Source organism: Grammomys surdaster, unplaced genomic scaffold, assembly GCF_004785775.1.
Source record: "Grammomys surdaster isolate TR1022 unplaced genomic scaffold, NIH_TR_1.0 125341, whole genome shotgun sequence".
Classification (NCBI taxonomy): domain Eukaryota; kingdom Metazoa; phylum Chordata; class Mammalia; order Rodentia; family Muridae; genus Grammomys; species Grammomys surdaster.
In genome coordinates this window covers 950,627-963,391 of record NW_021620215.1, presented here as the reverse complement: position 1 = coordinate 963,391, position 12,765 = coordinate 950,627, and the positions used below count along the sequence as shown (strand labels likewise).

The 12,765-nt window shown below is 40.9% G+C and overlaps 1 protein-coding gene across 1 annotated transcript in view; it reads left to right on the top strand.

Annotated features, from left to right (window-relative positions):
• Window positions 1–12,765, top strand: part of Copa (coatomer protein complex subunit alpha) — a 42,027-nt gene that overhangs the window by 17,146 nt on the left and 12,116 nt on the right. The window contains exons 7-14 of the mRNA XM_028785723.1: window positions 1,239–1,348; window positions 3,329–3,428; window positions 4,462–4,597; window positions 5,741–5,823; window positions 7,446–7,596; window positions 8,554–8,620; window positions 9,491–9,566; window positions 11,439–11,521. Of these exons, the coding sequence (XP_028641556.1) occupies window positions 1,239–1,348; window positions 3,329–3,428; window positions 4,462–4,597; window positions 5,741–5,823; window positions 7,446–7,596; window positions 8,554–8,620; window positions 9,491–9,566; window positions 11,439–11,521 (806 nt within the window). The remainder of the gene's footprint in view (window positions 1–1,238; window positions 1,349–3,328; window positions 3,429–4,461; window positions 4,598–5,740; window positions 5,824–7,445; window positions 7,597–8,553; window positions 8,621–9,490; window positions 9,567–11,438; window positions 11,522–12,765) is intronic.

The following is a 12,765-nucleotide window of genomic DNA, read 5'->3' as shown; positions in this document are numbered from 1 at the left end:
TTGTATTATAATTTTGGTTCTGGTTTTGACTCAATTAGGCAGCTTTCCCCTGCCCCTCCCTGCTTTTCGGAATAGGGCTTTTCTCTGTAGGCCAGGCTCAACCTAAAGCAGCATTCCTGCTTCTGCCTCCTGAGTGCAGAGATTAACTCAAGCGGTCAGGCTTTGAAGTTGTGTAGATGGGTCATAAGCATGGGTCGTCCACAGATAGGACACTTATCCTAGTGTCTTTTTTTTTTTTCCTATCATTTTAAAAATTATGGGCTAATAATTCCTCCTAGTGAAAAATAGCCTCTGTAGGTTTTAATAGAAAAATACATCTGTTCATATCTATAATTGACCTTTTATGCAAGAACATGAAAACTCATGACGGTTTTAATTATTTGGCGTCCTTTTCAGGAGGTACGTAGGAAGTGTGGGTACCCTTTGCTAGTACCTTGTTGCCATATCTTCTCGTAGTATTTGTAATAGTTCTTCTAAACTAGACAGCTATTGTGTTTGTTATGTCTGTTTCAGCAGTGCATCTGGAACTTTCTTGTATATTGCTTCCAGCTTGGAAAACACTGAAGTGTGATCTTCCCCAAGAACATTTCTTTAAATTTTTTTATTATGAGGGTTAGAGGTATGACTCATCAGTTAAGAGCACCGACCACTCTTCTGGAGGACCTGGGTTTAATTTCCAGCACCTTTTTGGCAGCTTACAACCACCCGTAACTCCAGGGGCTCTGTAGCTCTCCTCTGAGTTCTACAGGCACCAGGCATGCTTGTGTTATACAGATGTACATGCAGACAAACATCCATACACATTGAACAATAAAATACATTAAAATTTTTTTAAAGTTAAAATAAAATAAAAATAAAAAAATTTTAAGGTGATGAGAAAACGTATTGATTTTATGAACCTGAATGTGAACATTGAATGATTACCATTTGAGGCCACATTTTGGGAATATTAAAGAATGGAAAGTGTTACTAATCTAAAGTAGACAGCTCTTGGAGGTGAGATTTTATGAACTTAGTTGTGTCAGAATTTGGGTTGGCTCGAAATAGGAATCGTCTAAGTGTTAAGGAAGGAGCCATCGAATGCAGATGGCTTGTGAGTGTTTCTCCCTTCCTTCTAATTGTATTCTCCCATTTCACTTTATCTGAGTCTTTCAGTGTACCTTTCTCTATCCTGCTACTGTGCTCTTATTGATAACAGTATATTTGCATCTTTCATCCCACTCCTTAACCCTCCAAAGGTCTAAGGAAAAAAAACTTGTCTCCTGGTGCGGTGGAGTCTGATGTGAGAGGAATAACTGGGGTCGATCTGTTTGGAACTACAGATGCAGTGGTGAAGCATGTGCTAGAGGTATTTATCTCTGTCGCTGTTGGTGAGTATGTGCTGCCCTCTAGGGAAAATCTCAGCATGCTACTCACTTCATTTTCATCTCTATATGAGTGTGTGATGTGTGTGGGCATGTGTGCCACAGCACATGTGTGGAGTCTAAGAGGACAATTTTGTGTAGTCAGTTCTCTCCGTCTTTTGTGGGTCCCAGGATTTGGTCTTGTACCTTGGGTCGCAAGCATTTTATCCACTGAGCCATCTCACTGGCCCACATATTTTTTTTTTCAATTCTTTCAGCAAATATTTAAGTGTCAGACACCATCTGAGATTTGAAGAATAGAACTGTAAGTAAGCCAACAAAGAAAGAAAGACCATATATCATCTCAGAGAGAGTTATAAATCTGTAAATCCAGTAGGGAGAATGAAAAAAAGCTGGACATGTGCTTTATTACTGTCACAAAGCAAAGCCATTCTTAGACCTGTGCGAGGAAGATCCCCAAAGAAAATCGATGAGAAAAACCGAGAACTGATTATATATAAGAACCTTGTCCATGGTGACAAGTAGAAAAGCCCAAGAAAAGAAGGTAGGTTTTCTAAAATTAAAGTCTAACCATAAAACTACTCACTGAAATGTGAACTGTTTAATCTCACAGATTAAAAAAAAAGAGAGATTTAGAAAAATCAGACAGTTCCCCAAAGTCCAGCTGTATGCAGTGAATGCTGGGCTTGAATTTCAAAACCCAGAGGTTTTTACGAATACATAATACCCTTAAAACTTCTGAATCAAAACTGCCATGTCCATAATTCTGTCAAAGAATGATGACTATTCAGTGTCAATGAAGGATGACCATTTAAATAGAATAGAGACTGTCATGAAGTTAGCATCCTTAAACTTTTTGGTCTTAAATCTTCATAAAAATTTCAAAGTTTATTGATGTGTGTTATACCTGTCAATTTTAGCCATATTTGAAATTAACTTTTTAAAAAAGTTTAATTAGTTAATTTTTATGTATAGGAGTATTTTACTTGCATGTGTATCTGTGTACCATGTGAATGTCTGGTGCCTTCAGAGGCCATAAGAGGGCACCACATCCCTTGGGACTGAAGTTACAAACAGTTGTAAATCATACCTGGGTGCTTGGAGCCAAACCTGGGTCATTTGTAAGAGCAGTCAGTACTCCTAGTAGATGAGCCATCTCTGCAGCCCCTTGTTTTTGTTTTTTTGTGCAAATGCCCTACCATTGGATGACACCCTCAGCCTAAAAAAATTTCAAAAAGAACCTTTCAAACATATACTTTGTCAGTATATATTCTATTAGCTGTCAGAACAATGATGTCATCACCTATAATGTATCCTGTGAAAAGCTCCACTATGTAGTCATGGATAATAACAATGAAGGCAAATAAAATCTTAGTAGGACTTGGAAAATAGCTTTGAACTTGCTGATTTTTCAGTGAGATCTTGGGACTCTTTCTAGGGATTCCAGATCATAGTTTAAGAATTTAGGCATTGACTTATAAGTCTTTATACTTAAAATGTTACAATTATTTGTAAAAATAAAACATATATAGACAAGTAAAAAGTAAAGAAACACCTAACTATAAATAAAGCTGAATTTCATGGTGGAGATGTTTGCAACATCCCATGAAAATTAAAGTAATATTAGACATGTTGGCATGATTATTCTAATGTTCAAAGCTTTACAATAAGCCAAAAAACAAACAAATGTTTGTTACAAAAAACCCAAATCAAATGTAAATAAAACAACAACAAATGAACTTTACAGTAGCACAGTCCCTTAAATCCTTTTACTTGAGGAGTATTTCAGAGGGCTGGGGAAATAGGTCAGTGGTAGAGTACTGGCTTAGCTCCTGTTAGGCTCTGAGTTTGATCACCCATATCACAGAAAAAGACAAATTTTGTTATAAATACCAACATAGGTTTCTTTGAATTGTGTTTTTAAAGCTGTTGTAGAAGACCCACTTTTTCTCTCTTTTTAACAGGGTCATGATCGTGGAGTAAACTGGGCTGCCTTCCACCCAACTATGCCCCTCATTGTATCTGGGGCAGATGACCGGCAAGTGAAGATCTGGCGTATGAATGGTGAGTAAGGCACTGGTGATGTTGCCATATCCAAGAAAGTAACTGCTGGCCAGCAAGGGAAAGTAGCCAGGTCTTCTGGACTTTGACCTATTTTTCTGCCTTACGCCTTAGTTGATTATTTACTGCTACTCCTGAGTGTGTGGTCATTGTCTTTTCCTCCCCCTCCCACCCTCAATGGCAGTATCTTGATTTTGAGAGACATGAGCATAGTCCAGAGTAAAAATTCATGCAACATTTGACAAATGCTATCGCGTTTATATTTGTTCTCAAATGTCAGCAAGTAATACATGGACTATGAGGACAAAATAGAATAGAAGCATAAAGAATTATTTAGTATAAATGTTACAGTCAGTAGGGATGCATAATAAAAGAATAGAGATGAACAGAAAAATAGGAATTTTGGAGCTGAGATAGCTCTGGCTACTCAAGAGGCTGAGGTAGTACGATTGTTCATTCCTAGGAATTCAAAGCTAGCGTAAACAACAGCAAAACCTTGTCTTGTCTCAAAAACAGAGGATTTGGAGGTTCAAGTAACTAAAAAAAAAATAATAAAGAGGAAGAAACTTACATGAAAAACATTGACTAATTTGGGGAAAGTTAATTTAGTATTATGCAGTAGTACTTAGCACTTCATTAAAAGAGCATCACAGCTGTACATGACAGTATCAGCATGCATGGCTGAGGCAGGAGGATCACAAGAACAAGGCCAGATTGACCATATAGCAAAACCTTGTCTCCTCAAAAAATTGGGACTAAGGATGGCTCAGTGGACCCACAGAGTGCAGAATTTGGTTCCTAGCACCTATGTCAGGCAGCTCCCAGCCATCTATTACTTCAGCTCCAGGGAATTCAAGGCTGCCTTCTGGCCTCCACAGTTACTACACTCAGATGCACAGACCCACACACAGATATACACACACATATAACTAAAACCAAATAACATTTTTTTTTAACTTTTAAAGGAAGAATGTTGAATTTATAGATTCCAGAGTTATTATAGAGAATTGTGATAACAGTTTCTTTTGTTCTTCAGAATCAAAGGCATGGGAGGTTGACACCTGCCGGGGCCATTACAACAATGTGTCTTGTGCTGTCTTTCACCCTCGCCAGGAGTTGATCCTCAGCAATTCTGAGGACAAGAGCATCCGAGTCTGGGATATGTCTAAGCGGTAAGGGAACTATTTATGTCATGTGACCAAACCCAAGAGAAGGACCCTTTCTTTGTCTTACTCTTTGTCTTTGAAAATTAGATTAGAAAGGAATCACAGCAGCACGTACCTGTAGTGTCAGCACGAGGGTGTTGGTAGGAGGATCAGGTCAGAGTCATTTTCTGCTGTATAGTGAGTTGGAGGCCAGCATTGGCTACCTGAGACTCTGTCCCAAAAATTTTTTAAAATTTAAAAAAAAAAAAAAAAAAAAGGCTAGTGAGATGGCTCAGCAGGCAAAAAAGGAAAAATCACTTTCTACACAAGCCTGATCTGATGATCTGCTTTAATCCCTGACCTATAGTAGAAGAGAGATGGCTCCCAAAAAGGTGTCCTCTGTCTTCCACACGTGTAGACACACACACACTCCTTATACAATACTAATATCCGGAAAAGGAAAGGAAAAATTGAGAATATTTCTTTTTCTCTTCAGCATGAAAAAATGTGTTAGGAAGTTTTAAGGTTATATTGCTTAGTGGTAAAAGTGCTTGCCTGTCATGCATGAGGCCCTAAATGTAATCCCCACTACTGTAAAAACTAAGTAAATAAGCAAACAGCAACATAAGAAATACCCTTAGAGACTAAAATATCAACAATATTTATTAGGTAGAAATTTCCATGTATTCTTTTTTCTTCTCTAAATTTGAGTATGTTTTTTCCCTTCATTGTGCTAGAGAGATAGAAATGTGAACTGAAAGTATAGGAGGAGACGGTGAGGGAGAAACTGACAGGCCCCTGTCCTGGATTAGTGTGACTCCTTCTCACTGTGTTTCTTGTCGACTTTATCCTGGTCCGTAGCTTCGTGCACACCATTTACTGTCTCTGAAGCACTTGCAAAGTCACCTTCCAGGCCTGCTATTCATTTTTCTTGTGTATGCTAAATTCTTTTTTTTTTTTTTTTTTTTTTTTTTTTTTGGTTTTTCGAGACAGGGTTTCTCTGTGCAGCCCTGGCTGTCCTGGAACTCACTCTGTAGACCAGGCTGGCCTCGAACTCAGAAATCTGCCTGCCTCTGCCTCCCAAGTGCTGGGATTAAAGGCGTGCGCCACCACCTCCCGGCTGTACTGAAGATTCTTAACAGTTTTTTTGTGTACCGTTTGGTTTCCTAGGACTGGGGTTCAGACTTTCCGTAGGGATCATGATCGCTTTTGGGTCCTCGCTGCCCATCCCAACCTTAACCTCTTTGCAGCAGGTAAGGACCATTTCTTCTTATCGCTCCTTGGATTTCGTTGAAACCTTGTAAGGTTTTAAAGTGATTCTTTGTTAGCCTTGTCACTGATAAGTGCTAGTAGGCAAATAAAGAGAAGCAGAATTTTCAGAGCCACCTAACAGAAGCTTTCCTCATTTTTATCTCTCCTACTTTTGGGAGACGGTCCTCTTTAGTGTTCATCACTACAAAGATCTGTTTAACCTTAAGCTCACTCTTTGATGTGCTTTTAGGAGCTCAAGGAGACTAATATTGAACATTTAGAGTACTCAGAGTGAGAAAGTAGAAGCCAAATCTAATTCATTCATTCGTCAAATACATAATAAGCTATTATTTCATATTCTGGATGCTGGTGTCAGAGCAGTGCATAAAATATTCCCTGTCTTGGTAGAGCTTTAAGGGAGATGGTCTGTGAACTGTTAAGTATAGAAAGTGATATGTGTTTGAAGATGCCTTGAATAAAAAGTCAAGCAAAAGGAGGTTGATGACAGTGGTGGCCTACAGGTTTACAGTGAGTATTCAGAAACGTGAAAGTGAGTGAGAAAAAGGAGACGGCTGTCACGGGCTGCATTCCTAGTTCGTATGAGGTCCTGAGTTGAAGGAGAAAAAAGACCAGGGCGTTAAGTTACAGAAAACTATTTGGAAAAGGTTCTAAAAACTGTAAGTTTAGGAATGTATTTAGCTATTATATTCTGTTTTCTATAACTGTAGCAAAGTTCTTCATACTGTGTACTTTTTAAAAAGGCATTTGAGCCATGCGGTGGGGACTGGTTGAAGGCAGCCTGGTCTACAAAGCAACTTCCAGGACAGCTAGGGCTACACAGAGAAACAATAGTCTTGAAAAACCAAAGCGGGTGGGGAGGGGGCCGGAGAGATGGCTCGGTGGTCAAGGAGGTGGGGAGGGGCCGGAGAGATGGTCAAGGGCACTTGCTACTCTAGCAGAGGACGAAAGCTCTGCTCCCGGCACCCACATGGTGTCTTACAGCTGCCTATAATTCTAGTTTCAGGGGATCTGATGCCCTCTTTTGGCTTTCCCAGGCACCAAGCATACACAGTGTGCACGCAACATGAATGCAGGCACTCACATGTGGATATAAAATAAAAACAAATACATCTGAAAAAGGGGGGATATTTTATTCACGATTTTGGAGGTTAAAAATCCAAGATGGAGCAGTCCCAACCATTTGTCCTTTGGTATGGGTTCCTTTGGCTCAGTCACAATATGACATGGAGCATTATGAAAGGAGAAGGAGGGAGGGAGGGACAGAGACAGAGACTCCATATGACCAGGCAGCAATCCAGAGAGAATTCAGGATCCTCTTTGTATATCAGTGTTCTCCCCAGGTTACCGACCCATAGCCTAAGACGACATGAATCCCAGAGTGCTCCTCTAAAGGCCTATTGACATTTCAGTAAGCCTTATCTCTTAAAGATCCTGCACCTCAATATCACACCAAGCTTCTCCACATGAACCCTGAGGCACAAGCCATCTCCAAGCCAGAGTAGATGCCCCTTACTCTTCTAACATTGACTATAATCATCCTTGTGTATCTCTTAGTTCTAGCAATCCTTTTTGCCTAAAGCTAATTGTTTCCTCTGTTCTCTAGGCCATGATGGTGGGATGATTGTATTTAAGCTGGAACGTGAGCGTCCAGCCTATGCTGTTCATGGCAATATGCTGCATTATGTAAAGGACCGATTCCTCCGTCAGCTGGATTTCAACAGCTCCAAAGATGTAGCTGTGATGCAGTTACGGAGGCAAGTCTGACTTATTTCCCCTTTCCAAGCCCTTTCCTCTGTAGTCATAATGCTTCGTCCTCAAACAGGGCTCTTTAAACCAACCTTTTGGACCCCAGCTATCAGATAGGGACTCCCCATTGAATAAACCTCCTCAATTTAAATCCCTTTATGGTAGATTCAGAGGTGTCTGTGGGGAGAATGGAGGTCCCTATTGGGTCTGCTAGTGACCCTGTGGTGAAGATATTCTACTACTCATGCCTGCAAAATCTCTTGCAGATTACAGAAAGTTCTTAGTAGAGAGTAGCCCAATTTGGTAATATAACTTTTTGCCTTTGCCATTTATTCCTTGAGGAACCTTGTGGCAGAGAGGGATGACAGACCTAAATGACTAGAGCACAGAATAATAAGAAAATAATGAAGATTTTTAGGAGAGTTGCACTTTATCATAACTCTACCTTTACAGCAAAATACCATAACCCTAAAAAGCAGAACTGTGTCTCCAGAACTGTTAACTCACTATGATAACCTCTGGGATGCCTGGCCAGAGGAGCTTTGGAATGCCAGCTGCAGCATTTTGAAACATTCATGGTAGAAAACACTGGCACTCGGGGTTGATAACTACCCGCTAGCTTCACTGCTACAGAAAGATGGGTTTATGTGAACAGTCCCAGGGATAGAAAACAGCTGGAGAAATCATATCATGCTACTCTGTGGTGTCCACTCCAATTATGGGTAGCAGTTTGTACCAGGCAGAACCATCACCGCTCGCCACCTTTGATGACACTATAACTTCTGCCATGTTTTGCTGTTTGAACTATTAAGTAGTCAAGTTTTAATGGAAAGAGAAAAAATACAGTATCTATGTTTCCTAAGTACAGAAGTAGTATGAGTATATATGTCCTGAGTATGTAGGCACTGAAGGGATAAATTCTCTTCTCTATTCTTACCCCATTCTGTTTCCTCCTCTTTATGTAGTGGTTCTAAGTTTCCAGTGTTCAATATGTCATACAATCCAGCAGAAAACGCAGTGCTGCTCTGCACCGTAAGTAATTATGGAGTCTCTGTAGTTCTCCTTAGGTTTTGTTAGTATATTACTGCCCTTACTGCCCTCTAATGGCCTCTTAAAATCTTTTTCACCAGTACTGAAAATTAAACATGTGGGCACCTGCTAAATAAGTTGTCTCCTTTCCTGATAGAGCTATTACTGGATGTTTTGTAAGAGCTAACACAGTAGACACTCAGAGGCTCAAACTAAATGGTGTCAGTTGTCATAACCTATTATGGTTGTGAGGTGATCAGAAGGAACGTTGGCACTTGTTTGTTGTGCAGAAAAGGACCTTTTCTGTCCTTCTGCTTGGGTAAACATAGGAGACCTGTGTTGGAAAGCTGGTTCTTTTCAGTGAAGTCACCCTCAGTTATCAGAGCCCTCCCCGTTTCTTGCCACACAGTTTGGAAAAAGAAAAGAAAAGAAAGAAAAGAAAACAATGTCATTCTAACTTTAAGACCCAGGTGGCTGGAAGAAACTGTCCCCTGGATAACTTTTCATATGAAGTCCTTTAGTGTCCAACACTACCATATTCTTATGACCATTTTCTTAACTCTCTTCTTAGATCTGTTTTGGTTTTTTTTTTTTTTTCTTTAACATGACAAGTGTAATCAAATGAGACATCAGATTCATTGTCTTTTAATTTGTGGAACAGAGAGAAATCTTGGGTTTTATTTAGATAATATTTGCATGTTTAGAGGATAAAGAAAACAGCACCTTCAGTGCTCAGTTATTTGGCTAAGAGTACTGCAGTTCTTACACACGAGAATCACTCAGATACCCTCTGGGTTCAGGTAACACAAGTAGGAGAAATGTCTTTTTTGTCAGGAACATGTCATTAAACATGTTTCCCCTTTTCCCCTACAGAGAGCAAGCAATCTAGAGAATAGTACCTACGATCTGTACACCATACCCAAAGATGCAGACTCCCAGAATCCTGATGGTAAGTGCTGTTTGTCTCTTCCGAGTTGCTTCCAGCCCTCCTCACTGTGGCATCACTTCTTTGCAAGTTTTGCACATCCCATCCCCAGGCCATGGCTACATCACTCTTGTCTGTTGGCAGGTGCTGCTGACAGTTGCACCAGAGGCAATTGTGGTGTGAAATATTCATGCTCTGCCTCCATTTTATTACCCCAGCTAGATATATATATTTTATAATTTGGTTATTAGAAACTCTCCATTTTCCCTTTCAGCACAGCGTGTTACCCTAGATTATTGTCAGCTGATATGACTTTCACCCTAGTAGTTTCATTTATTTAAAAATGTGGCTCCAGTCTTGCAGTGTCTCATCCTGGGAGTGGGGATTTATACTCTCTTATCCAGATCCAGATCCGATTTGCTTCCTTTTGCTTGTCAAAAAGATGAGGCTGCTCACAGCCCCATGACCCACATGGGATCCCAGGATCCAGCTGAGACCCCTGCCTGCCTCTTTCATCACCACCATCCCCTGTTGACGTCCTTACTATTAGAACTTGCTGACAGAACATTCTGTGGATGGGTTGGAATCTCACTTATGTTCTTTTCAGTGCAGTTCTTCCAGTGAGTTTGCAGGCCTTAGTCTGAAGTTTATGCCACAGGCTCTCCCTTTTACTAGTACATTTTGATATTGTATACCCTCCAAAGTTCTGCAAAATATTTTGCTAGTTCTGTTCCTTTTATGAGTGCCAACAGGTCATTATTATTGTAATACTCGTTTATTTATTTTGGTTTTTGGAGAGGATATGTACGAGTATGAGACAGAGTCTCACTGTATAACCAGATTAGCCTAGAACTCATGGTTCCACTTGGTAATAGAATTACACACTATGCCAACTCATTTCAGTCTTTTAAGTGTGCTTGGAGTGAGATGAGGAGAGAAGCAGGAAGCCTGTATATATTGGGGATCCATAAAGCAAAGTCTCCCCCCAAAAGTAATCAGTTAAACCTGCCTAACTAAACCAGTGATTTGATGCCACCCAATTCAGCTTGGGTTTTGTTGTTGTTTTTCCATATCTGTTAGTAATTACTAGAACTTCTGTTCTCCATTCTTTGAGAGGGATAGTAATTATAAAGGTATGATCTAGTGGTGGACACCAGAGAGGAGAAAGCAGATACTGGAGTAGTAAGGGTTGTGGTAAAATTTTGTTTTGTAAATTCTTTGGCACTCCAGGTGCCAGAAAAGTACAAAACAGGACTGGCCAATATGCTCTGTTCTGTTTTCCACTGCTAAAACAGATAAGACTGTTTTAATATATTCTTTACAAGTTTCTCAGAGAGCAGAGTAGCCATTTCAAAATTCTAATCAGTTGCAAACTGAGGAACATTTTATAGCTCTCCTCAGGGCCATAATAGTGAATTGACATTCACAGAGCAACAGCTTGATGCTGTGTTGCCCAGAACTGAGCCTGTCAAGATTTAGCTGGAAGTGCTGTGTCCCACCCTGCTTGAACGGGAGGCCTACATTAGCATGTTAAAAGCAGCAGAGCAGCTTAGACTTTGACAGGCTGCTTGCTGTGCCTCAGCTTGGCTAGGAAGGCTCTGCTCGTTAGCTTGATGGAGTGTGCTGTCTCCCAAGATGGGCAGCATTTCTGCCAGTATGTGGTACTGGCTGAAATGCAGCCACTTGGCCTAGAGATAAGAGGCTTGGCAGGGGTGGGGGCTGGAGTTTGGAGGGAACGGATAGGGGAAAGTCACTGACAATAGCCTGAGGTTATGGCTGAATTAGTTAGGAAGCAGCTGAACTGGCAAAGCCAAAATGGCAGCTCCATGGCACCTGACTCTGTCACCTGCTAGTGGCTCACCACATGCTCCCACACTTTGGTTTTGTTCTCCTCAGCCCCTGAAGGGAAACGATCCTCAGGCCTGACAGCAGTTTGGGTTGCTCGGAATCGGTTTGCTGTCCTAGATCGCATGCATTCAGTAAGTAGAAACCAACTTAGGAAGTGCAATAATGGTGACCCATATTGTATGATAAAGAACAGTTTCTCCTTAGTCTCTAGAGCAGTTGTGAGCCTTGGGTACTGGGTCTCCCTCCAACCCTAGTCATAGACTAATCCCTTGGGGAGGGAAGTTGATTTGATTGAGTTGGTGTTACTGGGCCTCTAGCTTCTGAACCTGGAGGAGCTAAAACCATCAGATCTTAAGTATATGGATGAGATGAAAGAGAGAGTTTCCTCCTTGTCCCACTCCCCCTAATTGGTACTTAAAATGTAAAAGATGTAGAGAGCCAGGTGGTGGTACACACCTTTAATCCCAGTACCTGAGAGGAGAAATGCATGCACAAGTACATACATACATACATACATACGTATATTAATGCAGTGATAGGCTCAGTGCAAGATAAGCAAGCATCTTCCAATAAAATACTCAGTGAAGGTTTAAGCCTTGGCTATTTTCTTTCTAGTTGATTGAGAATCTCAGATTTAGGTGAATATCTTTTTGTTTACTTGTTTGTTTGCTTATTTTTAAGTACAGGGGATTGGCTTTAGGGCATTGGTCACGCAAGGTGAGTGAGTACTCTACCACTGAGCTATATCCCCAGCTTTCATTTTAACTTGTTCCTTTGTGTAATTTTGTGGGTCTCACTGAGATTGGTGAGGCTCTGCCTAGACTAGGAATGAACTCACTCTGCACCCAAGACAGGGCTTGAGTTTATAATCCTATCTCAGCTTCCCAGGTGGCTGAGGTTACAGGCCTGTGCTATGAGGCCCAGCCTCTTAGCATTTCTTTTTATTTTATGTACATTCGTATTTTCTCTGCATATATATCTGTATGAAGGTATTGTATCCCCTGTAGCTGGAGTTATAGACAGTTGTAAGCTGCTATGTGGGTGCTGGGATTTAAGCCTGGGTCTTCTGGAAAAACAGCCAGCGCTCTCAGCTGTTGAGCCATTTCTCTACCCCCACTCCCCAGCCCTGTTTTAAGATTTTATTTATTTATGTAATGTATATGAGTATACTGTAGCTGTCTTCAGACACACCAGAAGAGGACATCTGACCCCATTACAGATGGCTGTGAGCCACCATGTGGGTACTGGGAATTGAACTCAGAACCTCTGGAAGAACAACCAGTACTCTTAACCAATGAGCCATTTCTCCAACGCTCGCGCGCTCTCTCTCTCTCTCTCTCTCTCTCTCTCTCTCTCTCTCTCTCTCTCTCTCTCT